Here is a 22,261-nt window from a genome sequence, read left to right on the forward strand (position 1 = left end):
TACTAAATTATTTAATTAATCTAATATCCATCCAAATATTAAAGAAAATACTATAATTTATTGTTTATCATCAGGGATTAAATCACATGTGGCATAAAAAATAGTATATCATTATATATATATATTTATTTAATGTAAGATCTAAATTGTTCTTTTCAATCATAAACTCATCGTCAAGCATGGTTGACAACAAAAAATCTGTAATCAAAATATATCAAAAAGTGAACTTTGATACCATAAAATTCTTAGTAACTAACCTTAATATATTCATAAAAATATTTATGATGTTAAAATTTAATTTCTATAATATTTTGGTTGCAAATTTTTTTATTATTTGTTTTTGATAATATTTGATAATGGTGTATAACGTAAAAGAGCAATTTGAATCTTGTATTAAGTGAAAAATATAACATGATATACTATTTTTTGATACTATATGCGATTTGATCCCTAATGATAAATAATAAATTTTAGTGTTTTTTTAATGTATGGGTTGGTATTAAATAAATTAAATAATGTAGCGGATGAGAGGCAATGATGGAATCATATTATTTTTTCTCTCTTAATATTACTTTTTAATTATCGATTGGATCTAAATGTTATAAGATAATTAATCTTATGGGAGGTTAGTATAATTTTTAAAACTTAGAGGGAGGTTAACAAAATAGTTAGAAACATCAGGGGAGTTTTCTGCAATTATCCCAACAAAGAAAGCACGATGTCATACATAGTTTTTGGGTCCTCATGCAATCTAATTACTATTTTTTTTTCTCCTTCGCATTTTCTTTTTGCAAACTTTATAGTACTTATTTGCTGAGAAATTAATTTGTTATTGCTAAAAGAATCACTTCAGTAAATACGAAAAGAAACATACTAACATTTCAATTCATCAAAATTGTGTTGTCCTTCCATTAAATTCTTGACAAGTGAAAAGTACTCTAGAATCATATGTGAGACCCCGATCAGTTCTTAAGTTTGATATTAGATTGTATTCATTATTTGTGCCGTAACATTAGGTTTTGGGACTAATTTGAAAACCCTAAATTGGGGTTAGGATTGAAACCCTAGTTTTTGTATTAATCATAAGTTCGAGTGGTGGTTAAAGTTAGTTATGCTAGTGTGTGTTTTAGTGTGGGTAAGTATAGGATTTGATCCATTTTATATAGGTTAAATAATTTTAAGAAGGGTAGAAACCCTAAATGAGTAAAACCTCTAGTGTTAAGATTGATTAGAAGTTTTAAGTTGGGTTTAAACCCTAATTTTGCCCTTGACAAAAAGGTTATTGTTTAATTGCTTTTATGTGGGATAAAGTATGTTTAAGTATAGGTGATTAATGTAGGAGGGTGATTAGTAAAGTAATTAAGTGTGGTCAAGTGATTTGGATTAGATTAAGTTAGTAACCTATGGAGTTAATTGAAAGATTATAAATGTTTAAGGGCTAGAGTTGATTTGATGTATAGTTGGAGTGCAAGGAGTTAAAAGGGCAATTGAGGAACTTTTATGTGATTGGTTAGGATGGAAAATATCCTCCATGGCTTTGACTTATATGTATCATCTTCTTATGCAAGATAATCATTAGAAACAAAACAAAAGAAACTAAAGAGAAAGAGAGAGTGAGAGGCCGAGAGAGAGAGAGCAAGAGAGAAAGGGAAAGTTCTTCCAAGTTCAATTTCTTCTAGCTTCCATCTTGGTCTTGGAGTTGAAGACAACATCTTTGCTACTTGATTGTTGTGGGTTAATCATCAACAAGGTTGGATTGAAGGTAAATCATTTGATTTGAAAGATAACTCTTGGGGAATTAATTTTGAAGCCATGAAAGTGAAGTTTTGTTGTGATTATGAACTTGTATGATTCATGTGGTGTTTATGGTGTTGATTGATGGTTTATTTTAGTGGTTTATTGCTGCCCAAATTTCGGTTAAACTTATGAAAGAATTAGGGTTTCTTGCTTCATAGTTATTCAAGTTGATTTGGATGATTGTTTGGCTTGTATATGGAGCCTATGATGTGTTAATTTCACTTGTGTGGTTAATTGTTAGTAAAATCAGATTTTGACCATGAAACCCTACATTCCATTAGGTTAGTTTAGCTTGGCTAGAGTTTAGTTGGTTAGGGTTTGGTTAGTAGATTGTTGGAATAAGTTCTATGGTGCCAATGAGTGATGGAATAAGTTCTATGGTGCCAATGAGTGAGGATAGGGATTTTGGTTAGTGTTTGGTAATTTTATGGTCTTAGAGGGAAAGTTTTGGCCCATTAGTAAGCCATGTAGAAGTTAATATATGTGTGCTTATTTGGTAGGAATTGGGTTAGAAAGCTTGCATAAGAATCGTAGCAACGGACCATGCGTTTGTGACGTTCGAAACCGGCAAAACTGGAACAGAGCAGTCCACAAATCCGAACTTAAGTCCTATTTTTATTTATGCTACGTGCTGATTCAGAAGTTTCTCAAAACATGAAAGTTGTAGCCTCTTAAGTCCTTCATATGCCTACAAAATTTCAGGTCAAACGGATCAGTGTAACCCGAGTTATAGCCAAAACACTTGCACCTGTTTTGTACACTGGATTGTGTTACGTTTTTTAATTTTGCTTCTGACCATGTTCTGTCCGTCTTGATAACTTGTGAACTGGGTGTAGATCCCTTCATAAGAAATATAGATCTTGGTTTTAACTTCAAAACGGTATAAAGTGCATCCGAATCCGAGTTCCGTAGCTTCAGTTATGACCAAAACAAGATCGGTTGTCAGAACTGCCTTCTGATTTGGACAGTTCTGACAGGAACTTTGAATCTCTTTTTCCCTATGCTCCATACTGATTCAGCTTTTGGTCAAAACACAAAAGTTATAGCCTTATAAATAAGCTTTCTATTGACTCTAGAATTTATTGATTCCAATTTCTGAGTCGTGAGTTATGGTCTTTCAAACAGGGCCTGTTTGATAACCCGAAATGAAATGGTTGGAACTGTTTTGCACATTTTTGTCCTAGTTCCATTGGGATCTGACCTGAGGTGCCTTTATGAAAGTTGTAGCCCTTCTTTTTAGCTTCGTAACAGTATCTCATGTACTTTGATCCGATAACCGTAGCCTGAAATTTGATCAAAACGATTTTAGGTGCCAAATCTGACCGTTTCCGTTTGCCGTTTCCGCGCGTACGTGTGTCCATTTTGCCGTTTCCGCACTTGCATGTGCCGATTTTGCCATTTTACTTGAGTTATGCATGTTAGTAGCCGTTTGTGATATATTGTGATGCAATCTTCTGTTTCAGACGGTGACGGGTTAGACGGTGCCGGTGGGGCCTACTAGCTGTATACGTGACGTGATCCTTGCATTTTTGCAATACGTACTTTTGAAGTAAGTATTCGGGCCGTTTTGTATATATAACTTGCTTATGTGTTTTGAGGTGAATGAAAGGGTACCTAGGCGAGGGTGTACTTTATCGCATTCGACCTAAACCCTAATTTACATGCATATTTATACATGACATGTCTAAATGAATTGTTTTGGGTTTGAACCCCTTGAACTTGTAGCTCGGGGTGACGTTTGTGAGTTGGGGTCGATCTTCTGACCAAGATGGACTATTCGAACCAGCCGGGGCTTTGTCGAAGCCATACCAACCTAGTTTGAGGTTACCAAGTTTGTGAATCCGGTTCACCGAGAATGTGAACCAAGTTTGTAGGTTCAAGTTGTGAACCAAGTTTGTGAACCGAGTTTATGAACAAAGCTCAATTTCGTTCGTTCGAGCAAGTTTGTGAGGTGACTGGCCAGTGAGGGTGATAAGGTGTTAGGTGGGAGTACAAGTGGAGTTCTACGGACCTTATTTGTGGTCGACGGAGTCTCGGCAGGAGATCACGCATGGCAAACGACTTGGCTTTGGAGCCAACCTGTATTCTTCATTTGTATTGTTACTTTTGCACTTGACTTGACATTTTGTGAAATAGTTGTTTATCTAAATGTGCAATTTACGATTTTACCCATGTTTATTTACTAAGCGTATAGCCTACCCCGTTTCCTTTGTTTTCCTTAGCAGGGGGCGACGCGGGGAAACTCCTTGGCACATTCACTAGTATAGTTAGGTTTAGTTTGTAATAGTTGGACAATTAAGATGTTTGTTATTGTTTTGGTGGTTTGTATAAGGACCCTCCTTAGGGTCTACTTCCTGCTGGTTGTTATCATAATGTAATATAATGGATTGACTCGCTGCTTTTGGGGATGTAAATAGAATTTTTTGTTGGAGTCGGCTATAATGTGAATAGTACGCTTTTGGTTTACCTAGTTTTTATTGTTTTGAAATTTCGAGTCCTGGCGCAAGTTAGGCAGGCGTCCCGCCGATACCCTAGGGTTCGCCCTTGGGAGAAGCGGGGGCGTCACATCATACCTCTTATTTCTTATATCTCCAAACCAAATTTTCCAAACAAGTCTTTGCTGGAGATTATTTCTAGAAAAGTGGCAAAAATAAATTCTGCCCTTGCCCATAAGGATATAAACGAGTCTAATTAAACAAAATATCTAATGTTCAAACTCGTATAATTATTTTAATGAGTTTGAAATTTTGTTCAATATTGACTTGTTTATTTGCAAATGAATTTATTTATGAACTTGAAAATTACAAGGGTAATTGTACAAACCTCCCCTACGATTTTTAATTATTGTAGAGAACTCCTCTCAAGTTTTAAAAATTACATATACCTCCTTATTTTTACTATTTATATAACAATGTAAGCCCAACAAGTTAGATTCTCTCTTAAAAATCTTAAACTACCCTTTTGTACAAAATAAAAAAAGAAAAATATAATAAACTGAATCACCTTTTTTTTCATATTTTGCACACATCTGCTATCCTAATATTTAACAACTATCCAAACACAAACTCTAGTTCCAAGTCCAAGTAGTTGTCTAAAAAAATCCTAAACTGCATACACAGTATCAATGCTTGTCATGGAAAAAAAAAGTTACACACACACACACACATACCCTCCTCACTTATTGATAACTAATTTTATGCTCCAAAATTAAATCTCAACGACTCCAACACCTTTGCAATCTAGTCTAGAACCACCATTATAACACTTTTATGTTCTTAAAAATATGAACATCTAAGAAGTAAAAAAATAAGTTCCACCTCTATACCAAAATCATAACCAACAATTACTAATCCAACGAAAGAAATCCGTATGCAAATTATTGATATTTTACAAAACTTTTTCTTGATAATAGACAAAATACTACAATTTCGCATCTTTGGTCATTTTTCTTATTTTAATAATCAATTTCATTATTTATTTCTCTATTATTGCGAGCCTCTTCATTTCTTTCTAATTTGACACATATTTTGCTCCTTTGGTGATTTTACAATCTCAGTTTGCTAATATTCATAAAACTGAAAATAATAAAAAATGGCATAGTAATATAATATCTAGAAAAGAAAAGGGCGAAAATAGACACGAGAAAGAAAAATATGATTTGTTTTGGCTTTATAAATCTGTTGTCTTAAACTGTGAATTGTTTATCTTCACCATTATAGGTACTTTACTATGCCAAGTGATATAAGTGTAAATGTTTAAACCTGAGAGGAGCCGAGCGAAATTGTCAGAAATCGGAGGAAGGTTTCTGATATTATCTCAACATAAAAAGATGTTCTACTTTAAATCGTATTTATTAACTTGACGTCTCTAGGAACGGAATAGTAGAATATAAGTATACTAAAGCAGTAATTAATGCGTATTCTTGAAATTGATGAAGCAGCTTCTGCGGCTTTGATTACGTTATTCGTCTGTTAGTATCTTTTTAAGGAAGTCCGGAGTAGTATTATCTACAGAGCCTCGGAATTTGAGCAACCCCCTATTTTCCTGGACGAGGGGCCTGGACGGTTGTCTCTTCCCAGGCAGTTGACGGCCTGGATGAAGCTAAAAAAATTTGTGCGGTTCAGATCACGTCTTGTAACTCGATTTTCACGCCGTGTGGGACCCACAAAAATGGTGTTTTATTTTACTCGCTGTTGTTCAATTGTTACACATTGTACAGATGATGTTACACCATGTACAAATGGTGTTACAACTTCCGGAGCGGTTGTTCTGACAACCGCTCCAGCCCCGCGTCCTATTTTCCTTTATCACCGCCCTCAAAACTGCCACTCTCAGCTCGCCATGAGGTCATTGTTGACTTGAAGTGTGGAGGACTTGTTAAAAAGTTTGCTTACAAATTCTGCATCGAAAATGATACAGGGCCAAGCTGCATCTGGGTAGGGAATCATCTTCATGTTTCTAAGTACAACCACAAATTTGCTGTCGATCTAAAGCTGTATCTTGGGAAGCGTGGAAAAATGGTCGGAAAATGGGATAGGATTTTGACGATGACATTAGCAATTAACTTTCTTTTTTCTTTTGGTTTTGCGGCCAAATAAAGTAGCAATTTGCCTATTTCACATAGACTTGCGGTAAACGGCAAAGGGTTGCCTGTTTGAGCCATCCAATTATAACTAAACTGGTATGGCTTTGCACTATCAAGGTCTGTGTATTTCTGTAAGTTGTAACTAGTAATTGGCAATACTTTGTGCTAAAAATGGAAAAAAGATGGAAACTGGCCACTGGGGACAATAAAAACAAGCAAGCCAGGCTTCAACTTGGCTTGTACAAGTCATTAGTAGATTGATGGAGGACATTGTAGACAGAATCAATGGTTCAGAAACAGAATGTTGATTCTGAAACCTGAAACCTAATCCAAGCAAAAGGATTAAAGGAATCTCTCACATGTGAATACGGACATGGATCAGATTGCATGTTATCCTATCTACTTCACAAAAACTGATGGTGCAGACAATTTTGTCATGCAGTGAAAACTGATGGTAAGTTTGGATTGCAGTTCTTGAAGATGCGCATTATAAAGGGTCCTTTCCAAAACATCCACGCAAGTAGGGAAGAAAGCACATTAATTATGAAGGTATATTGATGATAGAACCAAGATCGGATCCTTCAAGGATTCCATTTCCAACCTACTACTATGAAGTGCTTGAATGTTTTGCTCGTGAAATTCATCAGATCATAAGATTCTGAATCCAGAAACTCTCAAAGTTGATCAAATGGAAAGAGAAAAAATAGCTTCAAGGCACTGAAAATGCTGAAGAGGAGAAATGGCACGCACCAGAAACAGGACACGAACCACACTCAACAAGAGAAAGAATCATACGATTGAAAGAATCTTGCCCGGAATTTGACTTGGTATTAAACTCCAGGCTTAAGGAAATAGTTAAGTGCAAGTGGAAAGATAAAATTTTTCATATAATTGAAAGCTGGTTGAATAATTCCATCAGTATTCCACAAACGTAAAATAAAAAACTCATATCTGATTTGAGCATCGGAGTAACCTCAAGGAAGAAACCCTTGTCAATCTTGAATTTCTATTTTGGAGTGCTCAGGTCGGATTATCTATTAATTCTCTTACAAGGACAGCTTATCCTCTGAGATCAGCTCAGTTCAAACCCGCTTTTACAGTCTCAATGACCTATTTAATCCAGCACTGGAATTGTCTTTGGTCTGAGCTTTTACATATTGCGTAATGTTTACAAATGTGGATGAGAGACATACTCAAGGTTAAACTGGTGTTGGAATTCTTGGAGATTTATATGTGCAGGGGTTCAAGGTTCCAGTACAAGAACTTCCATAAAAGAGATCGCTTAAAGATTTTATTGATCGCAGAACCAAGTCTACACTTTTCAACTACATTATTCCGACCTATCTCTAAGTACCACTACCATAAACTGCCTTTTTTCTTTTCATAGGAACCTAATCAGCTAGAACTAGAAGGATCCCTTCATCTTCTATGTACTCCAACAAAAGATTCCCAACCAGAAAACCGTAGATGGTCAGTGGGGGAAAGAAAAGCTCACCAATCATCAAAAAGCTAAGATAACAAGCAGCAGCAATGAGCACCAGGATCATAACTTGGAGCAAAATGAGAAAAACTCAACGTACAGTATTCCGAACAGCAAGGAGAATCATATCATCTGATTTTTTGCTCGTCTTAAATGATCAAGTTTGAAGTGAAAGACCACAAGAATAGAGTGGTAACAACAGCTTCCACTCCACACCATTGCTTTCCACTACGATTTCCATCACTGTGCTGTTTAGCGTTTGGTCCTGGACTGGCTGCTGCAGGGGAACCAGCAGGACTTGCTCCAACTGTTAATAAAGCAGTAAAATGGTTCAAGTCTTGTACTAAATCTAATTGCAGAAATCATCCAAATCATCCATTTGAACATTCCATTCACCAATTAAGCCATTAAGTATCCTATTGTAATTGTACTGTGTATATAAAATACTTTTTGTTTCCTGTACCTGTTCCAGTAGGACCGCTTACAGGACTACCAGCAATACTGCTAGATGCATGACCGTTCTGATAGAAAACCTGTGCATCGGGTGAATTAGGATCCAAGTGGAGCAGAGCTGCATATTCACAGCCAAATTCAGAGGAAATAATCGCAATCAAAGATGCAAAAATAAAAGCAGCATAATCATCAAAATGATCTTAATTATGCTGCTCTATCTAAAAGAATTGTCAGTTCAAATTTCTGGGATTTTCGGTTTAAATGCTTTTGTTCTTCAATATAGGCTAAGTCTACTCACCAGGGCATTCAGAAACATTGGCAGGGGCATTACAGACTGATGGTAGGCCTAGAGCGAGTGTAACATTGATGCTGAGGCCTAAGTCTGGATCATTTCGATCTTTGATTACGAGACACAGACACTTCTTGTTGGTCTTGAGGACTTCTTTCAAACCACTGCAACAATCTGGTGTTGGGAATTTTGCATTTCCACCAACATAAGGTAAACATGTGGCTAGCCCAACTAGAGCATTTGTACATTCTTGCTTATCCTTGGCATCATCAGAAATTGCACATTCGAACATCAGTGACACCAACGCTAGCGTAATCAAACACAATTTCCCTTTATTCGACTTCATTTTCAATGCCATAAGCTAGAGAATGAGAAGTTTAGCAGCCCCTGGTTATGTAATATATAGATTAAATAGGGAGAAGGCCAAAAAGTGCTTGTGGAAAGATGAAATATTGTATCTTTGCCTTTCATCCGGTTGAATCATTAAGCTCACTTCCTTGTGTTACTTGGCACAGCATGATTGATGAAAGCATGGCGGATAGAAGAAAACAAATGTTTTTTGGGATGAAAAAGTGAGAGGTGGCAATCATGCTCAGTTTTTAGTGGCTGAAAAGTGTTTAAACATTCTTTACTCTTCAGTTCTCTGTAGAAGAGATTTTTCTAATATTCCAAGGATTTCCTAAAATTTCAAGGCAGCATATGATGACCTCACAAGAAAAAAAAATTGAAGAGCTTTTGTTTACAAGTGTCAGAGTATTGGCTGAAAGTGTTCACAAAGTGCCCCACTTCACCAACCCACTATCTAGAGGCAACGGTTCTGGGCCTTTTTTTTTTTTTTTTTTTTTAAAATGATAAACATACACATATTCTATATTAAGGGAAAGGGGATCTAAGGGAAAGAGGTTCAAGGAAAATCCTGAAGGGATTGAACTATCATTGACCCAAACGGGTGCCTACGCAACTGCTAACGACATTTCTAAGAAAGTCTGGATATTAGAATGTAGGTGAAGGGATTTAATCCCTTTTAAAGCTTTCTTGGTGGTCAACTGTTCTAGAAATAGTTGATTTTATGTGCCATTTTTGTGCTTCATGCCAGTTTGCAGTTTCTGTTTATTCTATGTGATGTCAATTTGCATGTGAATGACTTCATCTCAAACTTTTACTTAAAAATAGATAGCTCAAAGTTATGTGGAAAAGAAAAGGCCAAAAAATGAGAAAGTAGAAATTCATGTAATAGAAGAAAAGGTATATCAAAATGGGCATTAGCTAACCAATGAAGAAAGCATAACCAATATCAAAAATAAATTTGGGAAGGTGCCTAGAAATTAAATAAAGAACATATAATTGTTTTAGAATTTGGCATTTTATTTGCTAGATTCTTAAAAGCTAGAAGTTACCTAATCATGTTCTAGAAAAACTACTACCAAAATAAGATGAAGAGAAATTCTTGGGTGAATCTGGACTATGTTTCCACTTGTGGAATTTATGGTTACTCAAATGTCTTGAGTCATGAACATCATTCATAATATAACATTAGCCTAACCCACATTGCTGATGTAATATGACGTCACATTATTAACTTGGGCTCTTGGGTTGGGTGCAGTAGAAAATTTTTTTAGTTGAGGACACAATCACAATAAGGTTCTTTGTGAAAAGCACTGCACAATATTGAAATAATTATAACAAGTAATAACAAGCAATTATCAAAGATCAATTAAAACGACCAGAAAAATATAGCATTAATGATCTACAAAAGCTCGCTAGTAAATTAAGTCCCTTAATTGTATTGAGTTTGCCCATACAATCATCATCAAGTAATGAATAATGTCCATACAAAAGCGCACTAATGCCCCCACTAAACATTTACTTTTTTGTTGGATGGAGTACATGATGCTCATTGACTCTAAAAATTCTTCTGTCCCATTAAAAAAATGTTGTATTTTGCATTTTGAAATGTCTTAAATATTTGTCATGTCGAGAAAAATAAAGCACATTTTAGTCTCTTTTTTCAATACAGTCCCTTCCTTTGATTATATGCATATTACTATTCAAATTCAAAATTTGAAATTTTGAGGGTAAGATTAGAAAGAAAAGCACAAATATTGCAATCAAACCGCTATTATTTAAAAGTTGCATTCCTTAAATATAACAAAATAATTGGGACGGAAAAAGTACTGCTCTCCACAAAAAACACTTTAAAAGCGTACCTCACATTTCAAAGTACAAAATAACCTAACTTTTTTAGAAGCTGAAACAATTTAATGTTCAAGCACAGGATATATTATCCTAAACTTCTTGAAAGAAATCCCACTTAAAATTTTAGTCGTGAACATGGCAAAAATTTAAAATGGTGAAAACTACATCACGTTAAAACAATTTTATTTTTTATTTTTTTTATAAGTGAGAGGTCTTATATTTATTATCTTTTATTTATAATTTTTTTCATCTTACCGTCCAATTTGACTCTCCCAAAACAATTTTACATTTGATGAGACTACAAGATGAAAATCAGATTCTTCAATTTCTACTGACGCTTGAATTTGCTACACCTCATCCTGCTTCACCAAATTTGGGTCCTTACGCTGTCTAAAAGCTGGGCTGAAAAGAAGAGTACAACCCACTCCAAATCCAAAGTGGCCTGATAATTTCAAGTCCAGATTTACGTATAAGCCGCTCTTTGACATCTGAGTTTAAGATTTCTATTAGCCCGCGAAGGTTTTGGTCCAGTCACAACCTTAGGTTTTGCGTTTTAACTGAAAATTAGTTTGGACTCCTTTACTTGTGTCTCTTACTTAAAAATTAGATTCGTTTGGATTGGCATATTTTTCAAATATAATATTACAATAATACATAAATAAAAAAATTTAAAAAACATCTCTTTCATACAATATATCAAATATTTCAAAAAATGTAAAAGTTTTTCATATTCACTGTTACAGTAAAATATTTCAAAAACATTTCTCAAAAACAACTAATCCAAATGGAGCGAAACTCTTTAGCAAAATCAGTCTTATTGCCATTTGGAGTTTGCCTAGCTGGTAAAACTCCTTCAATCATTCTTTCTGGTATTTAAAGATTATCTTATTGACAAAATTTTTCTGTTAATTATCAGAGTCGAATTCGAGTTGAGATCCAGATACCAATTCATTCTAAGATTTCAGCTAATATCACCATCTTAAAATGGAAAATATCCTTATATAACCACCACGTTCCTTACCTTTTCTTTCCCCACACTGCTCTTGCTCTCTGTTTTTTGGCTTCATTGGCACCCAGAATGAGTTAATGAATATTAAACTCTCTTATATCATACTTTATAATTTCTTTCCATCAAGACTTCAAATCTTCAACATTGACAGAGTATTACTTAAAATAATATTCTTTAAGTGAAACAACAATCATTTCCTCCTTTCAACATTCTTTACCCTTTTCTTTGGGTATTACCATTTCTTGAATTTTGCACTCCATCACTATGTAGTGGTGTCTACTAACCCAAAACCCCTAAATAGAAAATAAACATCCATGATTCTGCATAAAAGAGCTAGAGTGGACCACCCACGTACACATAAAGAAATGGACGCCAGAACTAAAGGTACCTTGCTCTCTCTTGGCACTGCACTTTCGGCGTTCTCACATATTTGGATCAAATAAATTATAAATGGAATGGAATCTCTAGTATTCCCCTTCATCCATACACCCCCCACCCCCCTCCCTCCCCCCGAAAAAAAAAAAAGAGGAGGAGGGAAAATGCAACTTTATGTATTCTTCCAATAATTTTATTTTTTTTGTTCAGTGGGCTGATTATTTTTCCTAATCCAACATAATAATTGATAGGACTACACATATCACATATGTGCTCATTATTTTTGTGGACATCCGGAATGCCAAATTCAGCCTAAATTATTCTACTTCAAGTGATAATTGAGAAAAAAACGTTTATGAAAACAATTCGATATATAGCAAAACAAATATTTTTATAGTCCTTTCCAAAAAAACAAATGTTTTATAGTCTATAGTATAATCTGCATATAAGCCGGCCTAGAAACATGTGTAATAAGAGGATTGAGGAGCAGTGCATTGGTATAGGTTTATTAATGGAGATTTTAGTTTTATTAAGAAGTCTATTTCAGTATTCCTAGTTTGTTCAGATGATGTCTCATATTTTGAGCAAACACTTTTGTTTTAAATATGCAGGTATGAGCCCTTTTCTCTCTTTTTTTTCATTGTTTTCTCGAAGCAAAGATCTTATTTCGTAGTTTTTATACATTTAAATGTTCAAGCCTAAAAAGATGGTTAAAGTAGTGGAATGGCATTATACCACCATTAAGATATATATGGTTTTGATGTTTCTCTAAATAAAGCACCCCCTCACTATCTTTATCTTTTCTCGGCTTCAACATCAATCATGATATACTGAAAAAAGATGTGTTACCTAATAACGGATAAGGGTCTCCAACGGTTTGTCACAAAACCGTTTGAACCGATTTTGTGCAAAATGCACAAGATATAATTTGGTATGTATATGGTGTAACTCACTTTCAATAACGTGTTACTATAAAAACAAAATTTTAAAAACTCCACACATAGTGTGAAAAACGATGTACAAGATGCAATTTGGACCTTACATTTTTTTTAGCCAAATTTTGGCCATGAACCTTCAGGAACAGTTGCTTCCTGCAACCGTTGCTGTCCCTTCTCCCCCAATAACCATGGCAATTGTAAGTAGTTCTACAACTAAGTTACTCTTATTTCTTCCACATTTGTAGTCCCAAGTTTGGTCGAAAATTTCACCTATGATCCTGGTGATACATGGGGCAGGATTAACAACATTCATCACAGGTTATATAAAACCGAGCTATTTGTTTTTCCTGATCATATTGGTTACCTTCCTTGGTTGTTTGCGCTTACAGACAGACATATCTTACGTGACTTGTGCAGTTTTCCTCTAGTACTCCACTACTATTGGTGCCGTCTACTACCAAGTTGATCAATTGGCTAGCTAGGGCAGCTTTTCCAAGTGAAGAACCTCTTTGTTACCTGGATAATTATCTCCTCAAAAGTTGACATATTTCCAGAAGCATCTTATGGGAGCACCAAAATTCGTTCTATCTAAAATAGTGGAATCTTTTTTTTTTTTTTGGCCTCCTCCCACCCCTCTTAGCACCCTTTTTATCCCAGTTATCAGCTCAAGATTTGAATTTTGAATCTCACAATGAAAAGATTTTAAGATCCATCATCTGATCACTGAATAGTAGATCTAAGTGTCATGCAAACCTCAACATTTGTATTAACTTTTTATCCAATTATCCGTATTAACTCCCCCCACCCCCCTCCCCCCAAAAAAAGGAAAAAAAGAAAAATGTCTACGACCGTATTACCAGTCATCAAATTCTAGCATCTGTGGACATGACGAACAAGAAAGAAGGTCGGACTTAGTTTTGTTTCAGAATCCTTAAAGAACGTTAAGTAATCAATGTGGTCTCTCTAATTGGAGACATTCTTTCCAATTAAATAAAAAAAAAGGTGCTGGGGCCACTGTTTGGATCGTGCAGGCTAACTGCTCTTTCTAAATGCCCTTTTGAGGGATGCATCAGATCACTGGAGACTCTAAAAGAGAAGAACCGTCGAGAGAAATCCAGATTAGATCTCTCAAGGGCCCAGGAAAATTAGTACTTCAGTACAACGAAATCATGAATTGAAGTATATGGTGTATTCGAGAATGAAGTAATAATTAAATTAATGCCAAAAAAAATTTAGTTCTTTACACCCAATTCAATTAATAAAGATCAACTATTCCAAGCTATGATTGCTTAATGATATGGAACAATCATTCCAAAATATCTAAGTATGGGCGAGGAGAATCTCTCTACCACAATCTTTTCCTTGATTCTTTTTCATCTTTCATCAAGAATTACATAATTGAAGTTATGATGTTGAATAAAAGAGAAAGAGCCGAATTTGCATATTGCATTTACTAATAGATGTTGCCATCATGTTGACTTAATCAAAAGTTATTAGTAGGCAACGAGACCAGAGGGACCTCTTTTTCTTGTTTTGTTACAATAATTCAACAGTTAAATTAATGCATCTACTGCATCAGACTTGGAGGTATACACTATATTTCTTCAGTGAGCTGTTGTATACTTGTACCTAGAACATACACATGCACAAGTCTCACCGAGTGAGCTAATTTTTGTTTGGCAGATTTTCCTTTTGTCTACAATGGTTTCCTCAGTGGCGAAGTCTTGTGTGGAACTTGATTTAGGTAGCACTAGACCATGACAACATGCAGCAAGCTAGATTTAAAGTGTTGGGTCCAGCATAAAAGTAGCAAGGTTTAGTCATCATCTAAAGAGGGGATGATCTAGAGCCAAAGAGAAGTAAGTGGAGCCCCAATTCTCCTACTAACCAATTTGACTAGAAAAAGTTAGATTAAAGTAGTTAATCAATGTAGGGTTTTAGTTTTTCTTTGTGCTTTCAGCTTCACATCAATCAGAGAGACGTCAGATGCTTTTGTAGTGGTTTAACCGACAATTAGATTTGTTCCTAGTTTCAATTGACCTAAGCTTGATTGTCTCTTTCTCCATTTCATTCACATCGTCTAAAACAAATGTAACCATGCACCTTAAGCACATTTTTTGTTGCTCAAGGGTTTCACTACAATTGCTGTTTTTCTTTCTCGAGTAAAACTAAGAAGATGAATAATTACCGACTTCCTGTTACATCTTTCGCAAGATAATATCAATCAGAAAAGTCAAGACTATTGTTTTCTTAACCACAATTATTTACCAATAGATTCCTACTCTATATATATCTATCCAAGATGGTAGGTTAAAGATTTTTTCTAAAAGGGGTTAGATTAATTATTTGTAAAGACGTAATTTTTCTGCCATTTCATATTAAAACTACTATGTGATGGTCACCCACCTCTGAGTGAGTAATTGCCCACACCAATCTTTCTTGGTCTTGGCTTACGCGTAAGCAACTAAATTATAGACAATGGGGTCCTCTCTCACTCAAGATCTGGTCCTGGCCGGTGACAGATGCCAGCTCCTCAGCAGTTAAAACTTTTTCCAAGTGTACGAATCTAAAGTCCAAATCATACAATCTCACCGGCCATTTCTGCTGTACATCATGTTGGCAAACTAAAGCGAAGGATCCTATATTGCATCCAAAGTAAAACCAACCCAAAGCTTATTTTTCCATTATTTTTTCCGGCTTCTCAAGTGGGCTTCTTGGATTATGCAATTAAAGAAAATTGAATTGTTGGCATAGCTAAGCAACTCCTCAGTTTTGACAGAAAAAAAAAGAAAGAAAAAGAAACAACTCCTGAGTTGCTATATAAACAATGTTCAAAGCTCGACAGATCTTCACTCTTCACATCCCAACCGTCACACACACTTCACCTAGCTCAGTCAGCAAATAATCTCCAAACCCTTTTATCCTTGAGCTTTGCTAAGACTAAATTGGCTAGAAAAATGGCTGATAACTATTCATCTCATTCTCAGCCTACTTTGCCACTACACCTTTGTTTCTTCCTTCTGATATTGTTCACCTTTGTTAGTTTCACATGGTACATCAACTATGAGAATATCTTCGAACCCTTGTTTGATCAGATTAAGTTGATCCTCGTGGTTTCTCCTTTACTACTTGTTCTAGCGATGCACCTGCTTTCTTCGTTTGACAGGTCTTGGATTTATTTACCAATTCCTGATCAAGACTCACTTCACAGGGCTGGTGGAACTCCATGGGGTGTTGGTCTGCTTCTTGTGATTCTTCTCTTCATGGTTTCTTACCAATCTGGCTTGAGAGAGCGGTGGTTCCCTCTTCTAAGCAGATGATGAAGATGGCTTCTCCTGGATTGTGGTGATCATGATTTTAAGTGGGAATATCTGCAACATGGGGAAAACTGGTGAAAAATCTTGTAGTGTTTAGTCACAGCAATGTATATTTTGAGTTTTAGGCAAGGGTGATAATTGAGAAGTGAGTTTGTCAATCTCTTTCTCTCTTTGGTTGAGTTTCTATGTACTTCTTTTGCCCTCTAGTATATAGCAGTAATAGGGGAATGGTTAATGAATGGCCACTTATAGTAGTTGCTGGAAATTGGAAGAGAACCACCATGCTAAAGGTTGAAGGTTTTGTGTTCTGTAATTAATCAACTTTAGCGAAAACGATGAAGAATTTTGCTCCTATAGTTAGGCCAACTGGGGTGGGCATTGTGTAATTATATTGACTGTGCCTTTTGTTTTGTATCTTCTGTGGCTGTGTGGCATGCTTTTGCACTTCTTCTTGTATACGTTTTCTCATTCAATATTCAAGGACCTCTTTGTAACCAGAGAATTTGTGAACTGAAACGACAACCTTCATAAGAGGAAAGTCAAAGAAGGGCAACAACTTTCATCTTTGACCTACCTTATAAGAGGAAAAAAAATCAAAAAAAATTGTGGGACATTTTGGCATTTTAAAGAAATAAAATGGGAAATGACAATGATGCCCACAAGTCAAACCAGCCAGATTACTACTATATAGTCGACTGGTTAAAGGCTTTTCCTCTTGGAATGGAAGTTGACGTCTAATTATTTACATATCCACACATGCACTTCACCTATTATGGTCACAACAAATCTTCTATGTCACTTATCGTACCCGTCCACTTTCTCATAATATATCATATTACTATCCATCCTTCGTGAATTTCCTCAGCAACTAAAAAAGAAAAAAAATGTATAAGATAAAAAGCAAACAACAACAAATCAAAAAACAATATATGAAAAAAAAATAAAATAATAAAAGAAATTTCTGCTACAAGAACATTATAGAAAGTGAGACAAAAGTTATGAAATTGGAGTTGGAGTTCGGCAAATCTCTTAAACTTCTACTAAAGGAGGGAGAGCTACAGCTTCTATCTCTCCCTTTTATTTTCTTCAATGATTGAAAATAGATCTCTTGGTGGGGGATCCTTTACGAGGGGTCCTGATTGATAAACGTAACAATTCGTTTCATCAAAACCCTGGCACGCTCAGAAGTTGGGTTAGGCAGATGAAAGCAATGTCCCTCCTCTTCAGTCTCCATCATTTCCAATTCTCCATCCCATCTACTTTTCTTCAATGCGCAGTAGTAAAGCAAACTTCTCTCTCTTATGAAATCCTTCTCCGCTGTTAAGACCAGGACCCTTTTGCAAACAAGCCTCGACAACAGATCAGGATGCGCCATAGGATGCAACCTGGGATCATCACAGCTGATGCTGCTATCTGGGGCTATGCGGGAGAAAATCTTATCAGGCTTACCATCACCAAAAAAGGGATGCACCAAAATCATCCCCGCGATCTTTACTTCATCCCCCGGTCCAATTTTTTCACTGGCCCTGACCATTACATCATGTGCAATATTAGCTCCAGCACTGTCACCTGCCAAAAAGATTCTAGCAAAATCGGCATGGTTATTGATCCACGCTTCAGGACCCTGTGCAGAACTAGCATGTGCAAGAACCCATTCGAATGCTATCCAAGAATCATCATAGCATGCGGGGATAGGATGCTCCGGGGCTAGTCTGTACTCGATGGAAACAGCAATCGCCTTGGCTTCAGCTGCTAGGGAGTTAAGGTAGGGATGGTATAGAGGAGAAAATGCTGATTCAATCACAAAACCACCTCCGTGGATGTAGATTATGATGGGAAGCTTTTCATCAGGAGTGGTGGTTCTGGGAAGGTAAAGGCGGACTGAAACGTTATTCTCTGGTGGAATAAGGATATCTTTGGATTTGACGCCTGTTTGGGGATCCTCTGACGGCGGGCTGTAGGGGAACTCGGCAAATTTCTCGATCCGGCCATCCTTGTATACACGAAAGTAAGGATAGGAGTCGTGAAGCACCTCGGTTGATGGGGTTGAGTCCATTGTTGGAATTGATGGAAGGAGAGATGGGGACGGAGGCAAGTATTTGGACTTGTGATTTACGCTTATAGGATGTATCTAACTAATAGATCAGGACACCGGTGGCTTCCAAGACCATTTCCGTCGTTCTCGTTCCCCGTGCACACCACGTGACTCAATTTATTTATTAACCACCGTTTGGTTGGGAGGTTTTGGACCCCCACAATGGGAATTAGAGGGTAATCACTCCCATTGATAGTATCTGGTTGACCGCTATGAGGGGACGCTTTGTTCTTGCTTTGGAATTGGAAAGGGAAATGAAATAATGGGTAGAGGCCTAGAGGGTCCATTACTGAGAGTTTTGGTCAATTTTTTTCAATTTGGTCGGGAATCATGAATAGCCAAATTTTAAGGCATGATTCCAATAATTCAATTCTCATTATACTGGACCAAGCACGCAGTATTGAAATTATTGTAATTTCAAGTACCAAAACCCCTAAACTAAGTGATTTTCCAATACCCAAAACCCATTGCCCACAGATTTGTGCATCCGATCCTTTGCCTCCTTAAGGAGTTTCCTTACTGGGTCTCACTTTAAAAATTTAACATTTGTAACAAAGTTGACATCCGCAAACAAATTTTTTTTCATCATAAGAGTAGTGACTTTTTAGAATTCCAAGTCAAGTAAATCACAGTAATTTGAAAGTGATTTTTTAGAATTCTAAGTCAATTACAAATTTTCAAATTAAAAAAAGGGTGTAAAGAGTGACAGAAAAAATTGGATGCTGAGAGGATTAAGAATAATTTTGATTGTGGATTTAGGGTTTATCGATTTTTATTTGATGTGATTTCTCGTTATTGATGCACTGACTGGTTTTGTAATATTTAAGAGGAGGGAATAGCCAAATAGATTTCGCTGTAGGATTAGATTAACAAAATCACGTGAATTGTTACAAATATCAAATTTTTAGAGTGAGAGCCGGTAAAAGAGATCCCTAATTAAGGGGGCTGAGGGTCGGATGCACAAATTTGGGCACTTTCACTTCTCATTACCCACATTCTAGAAAAAGATCCAAATTAAAGCCAAATTGAAACGGAAAAAAAAAATACGAGAGAGAAAAAGAACGCATATCTTTCTTCCTCCTCCCTCCTACGTACCGCTGAAGATATGCTTGTCTCGAGTCAATCTCAATCTTCATTGCATGTCTCTCCTCACCTTCTTCAATTCTTTGAGCAAATCTTCATTAATTTAGTGTTTGTCGTGAAACAAATCCCCTCAGCTGCTGTAATGTCCAAGATGTGCTCCTCATTTTCTTGGCAAATTTCATGTCTGTCATTCCTATTGGGACTAATGATCGTACATTAGATAAGGACTAAAATGGATAAGACGTGGTGTCCATCATTCATGCTTTCTACTAAACTCAAATTTCTGTTCGCGAAACACACCTTATGCCCAAGGCTGCTTAGCTTAGTTCGACCAATAAGTAGCTGAGAAATAGTCTTAAAAATTTAAGAAGTGTGCCATATTTCAATGTTGTGATAAGTGGAAAAAGTATTCTAAAATATCATCAAAAGTCTTTCCTAAAGAGACAATTAGTGCAGAAAACTTGCCATTGAGATTGAAATCAATATTTATGATGTCATGCGTCAACAATAGTCACAAATTACCATAGAGTTTCATTATAGGTGACCAAGCACTACAAAAAAGATTCCTCTTGAGGATGACGAAATAAGAGACTAGTAAACAAATACCAACAACCACATTATTAATTTTGCAAATCAAAGGCGAAGAAACCTAATTAATTATAGGCATGATATCGTGAGCTGAAACAACAACTATAACTTCAGCTGTTTACTCAACAAAGTTGGACTTAAGAGTCATTCCTTTTTTTTGTATCTATTCACTCAATAAAAAGGAATTCAAGGGCACAAAGTATGGCGTGACTCCAATTCAGCTTCACTACATGAAAGAAAAACAAAGACGTAGACCATTCTGTTTTCTTTTTTGCTTTATCTTTACTGCTGCTTTTCTCAACCCTTAAACAGTGTCTTTCAGACTTCTGTCTTTGGCTCCATCTCACCATATCTTAATCCATTCCGCCATAAACAATCCCTCTACGATATCATGCAAACTCCAGCACTTTTCTTTGTCTTTTCTCTTTGCATATAAAACCCGCCAACTCCATCAACAAACAAAGACAAAACCTCAATTCCATCAGAAAATTAATATAGAGATATTGTCATAGTTGTGGTCTCTGCTAGGCCTTTTCACAGTCCTCCAAAACATTCTTCAACCCAACTCCTCTCGTTCCTGCACTCATTCTATGAATCTCTCCAAGATTTCTTCAGCCCACATGCCCACTTTGAAATCCCAGAATTCAATAGCTATTGTGGAGTTGACGTTAATGATCTCTACCGCCATGTTAACCTTTATCTAAACTCTGTTTACTTCTCTTCCTCTTGTTGCCGTCTAAGCCTTTAAATCTTCCAACCGCATTGCCTTTACTGTTGCACCAAATCATACAGTCCACGACTCTTTCGACGGCCACCACCTCTCTTGGACTCACCTTGTTGAGACCATCCAAGATTCCCTCGAAGAAAAGAGAAGCTTCACTCTCCAACTTCCTAAGCGCCACCGTCTCACTCTTCTTTCCCCTTACCTACAACACGTCACCTCAAAAGCTGAGGATTGATGAAAGCTTCCTTGTATTACTTGACACAGCGTGATTGATGAAAGCATGGCAGATAGAAGAAAACAAGCATTTTTTGGGATGAAAAAATGAGATGTGGCAATCATGCTCAGTTTTTAGTGGTTGAAAAGTGTTTAAACATTCTTTACTCTTCAGTTCTTTGTAGAAGAGATTCTTCTACTATTCCAAGGATTTCCTAAAATTTCAAGGCAGTATATCATGACCTCACAAGAAAAAAAAATTGAAGAGCTTTTGTTTACAAGTGTCAGAGTATTGGCTAAAAGTGTTCATTGTGCCCCACTTCACCAACCCGCTATCTAGAGGCAATGGTTCTGGGACATTTTTGCTCTTTTTTTTTAACACAATGGATATATATTTATTCTATATTAGGGAAAAGGGGACCTGAAGAAGTTTGAAGGGACTGAACTATCATTGATCCAAATGGATGCCTACGCACCCGCTAATGACATTTCCAAGAAAGTTTGGATATTAGAATATAGGACAAGGAATTTAATCTCTTGACCTGCACCCAAATAGAGTTTTAAAACTCTCTTGGTGGCCAACTACTCCAGAAATAGTTGGTTTTCTGTGCCATTTTTGTGCTTCATGCTAGTTTGCAGTTTCTGTTTATTCTATGTGATGTCAATTTGCATGTGAATGACTTCATCTCAAACTTTTACTTAAAAATAGATAGCTCAAAGTTATTTGGAAAAGAAAAGGCCAAAAATGAGAAAGTGGAAATTCATATAATAGAAGAAAAGGTATATCAAAATGGGCATTAGATAACCAATGAAGAAAGCATAACCAATTTCGAAAATAAATTTGGGAAAGTGCCTAGAAATTAAATAAAGAACACATAATTATTTTAGAATTTGGCATGTTATTTGCTAGATTCTTAAATGCTAGAAGTTACCTAATCATGTTCTAGAAAAACTACTACCAAAATAAGATGAAGAGAAATTCTTGGGTTAATCTGGACTATGTCTCCACTTGTGGACTTGATGGTTACTCAAATGTCTTGAGTCATGAACATCATTCATACTATGACATTAGCCTAACCCACATTGCTGATGTAATATGACGTTACATTATTAACTTAG

General features: G+C 36.1%; 2 protein-coding genes and 1 long non-coding RNA gene across 3 annotated transcripts; 1 reads left to right on the forward strand and 2 right to left on the reverse strand.

Annotated features, from left to right (window-relative positions):
• The first annotated feature begins 1,591 nt into the window (after positions 1-1,591).
• On the forward strand, positions 1,592-4,196 carry LOC140037250 (uncharacterized). Its single transcript, XR_011841169.1, has 3 exons — positions 1,592-1,762; positions 3,261-3,346; positions 3,523-4,196. It is a non-coding gene; the product is annotated as an uncharacterized lncRNA (long non-coding RNA).
• A 3,450-nt stretch (positions 4,197-7,646) lies between these two features.
• LOC113732162 (non-specific lipid transfer protein GPI-anchored 14) lies at positions 7,647-9,170 on the reverse strand. The gene is made up of 3 exons (XM_027257810.2): positions 8,614-9,170; positions 8,326-8,433; positions 7,647-8,169 (listed from the first exon to the last, which is right to left on the reverse strand). Exons 1-3 carry the CDS (start codon positions 8,960-8,962, stop codon positions 8,012-8,014), a joined length of 615 nt encoding a protein of 204 aa, XP_027113611.1. The 5' UTR covers positions 8,963-9,170; the 3' UTR covers positions 7,647-8,011.
• An 8,244-nt stretch (positions 9,171-17,414) lies between these two features.
• LOC113732164 (probable carboxylesterase 1) lies at positions 17,415-18,683 on the reverse strand. The gene has a single exon (XM_027257812.2). The coding sequence runs from the start codon at positions 18,493-18,495 to the stop codon at positions 17,563-17,565; it is 933 nt and encodes a 310-aa protein (XP_027113613.1). The 5' UTR covers positions 18,496-18,683; the 3' UTR covers positions 17,415-17,562.
• Positions 18,684-22,261: the final 3,578 nt, after the last annotated feature.

Source organism: Coffea arabica, chromosome 2e (assembly GCF_036785885.1).
Source record: "Coffea arabica cultivar ET-39 chromosome 2e, Coffea Arabica ET-39 HiFi, whole genome shotgun sequence".
Lineage (NCBI taxonomy): Eukaryota > Viridiplantae > Streptophyta > Magnoliopsida > Gentianales > Rubiaceae > Coffea > Coffea arabica.

Excerpts from the sequence above, each read along its gene's own strand:
- LOC113732164 (XM_027257812.2), bottom strand. The coding sequence starts at position 18,495 with ATGGACTCAACCCCATCAACCGAGGTGCTTCACGACTCCTATCCTTAC.
- LOC113732162 (XM_027257810.2), bottom strand. The coding sequence starts at position 8,962 with ATGGCATTGAAAATGAAGTCGAATAAAGGGAAATTGTGTTTGATTACG. Across the intron at positions 8,434-8,613 it reads CAATGTTTCTGAATGCCCTG|CTCTGCTCCACTTGGATCCT; the intron begins GTGAGTAGACTT and ends GTGAATATGCAG. Across the intron at positions 8,170-8,325 it reads AAGCGGTCCTACTGGAACAG|TTGGAGCAAGTCCTGCTGGT; the intron begins GTACAGGAAACA and ends CTTTATTAACAG.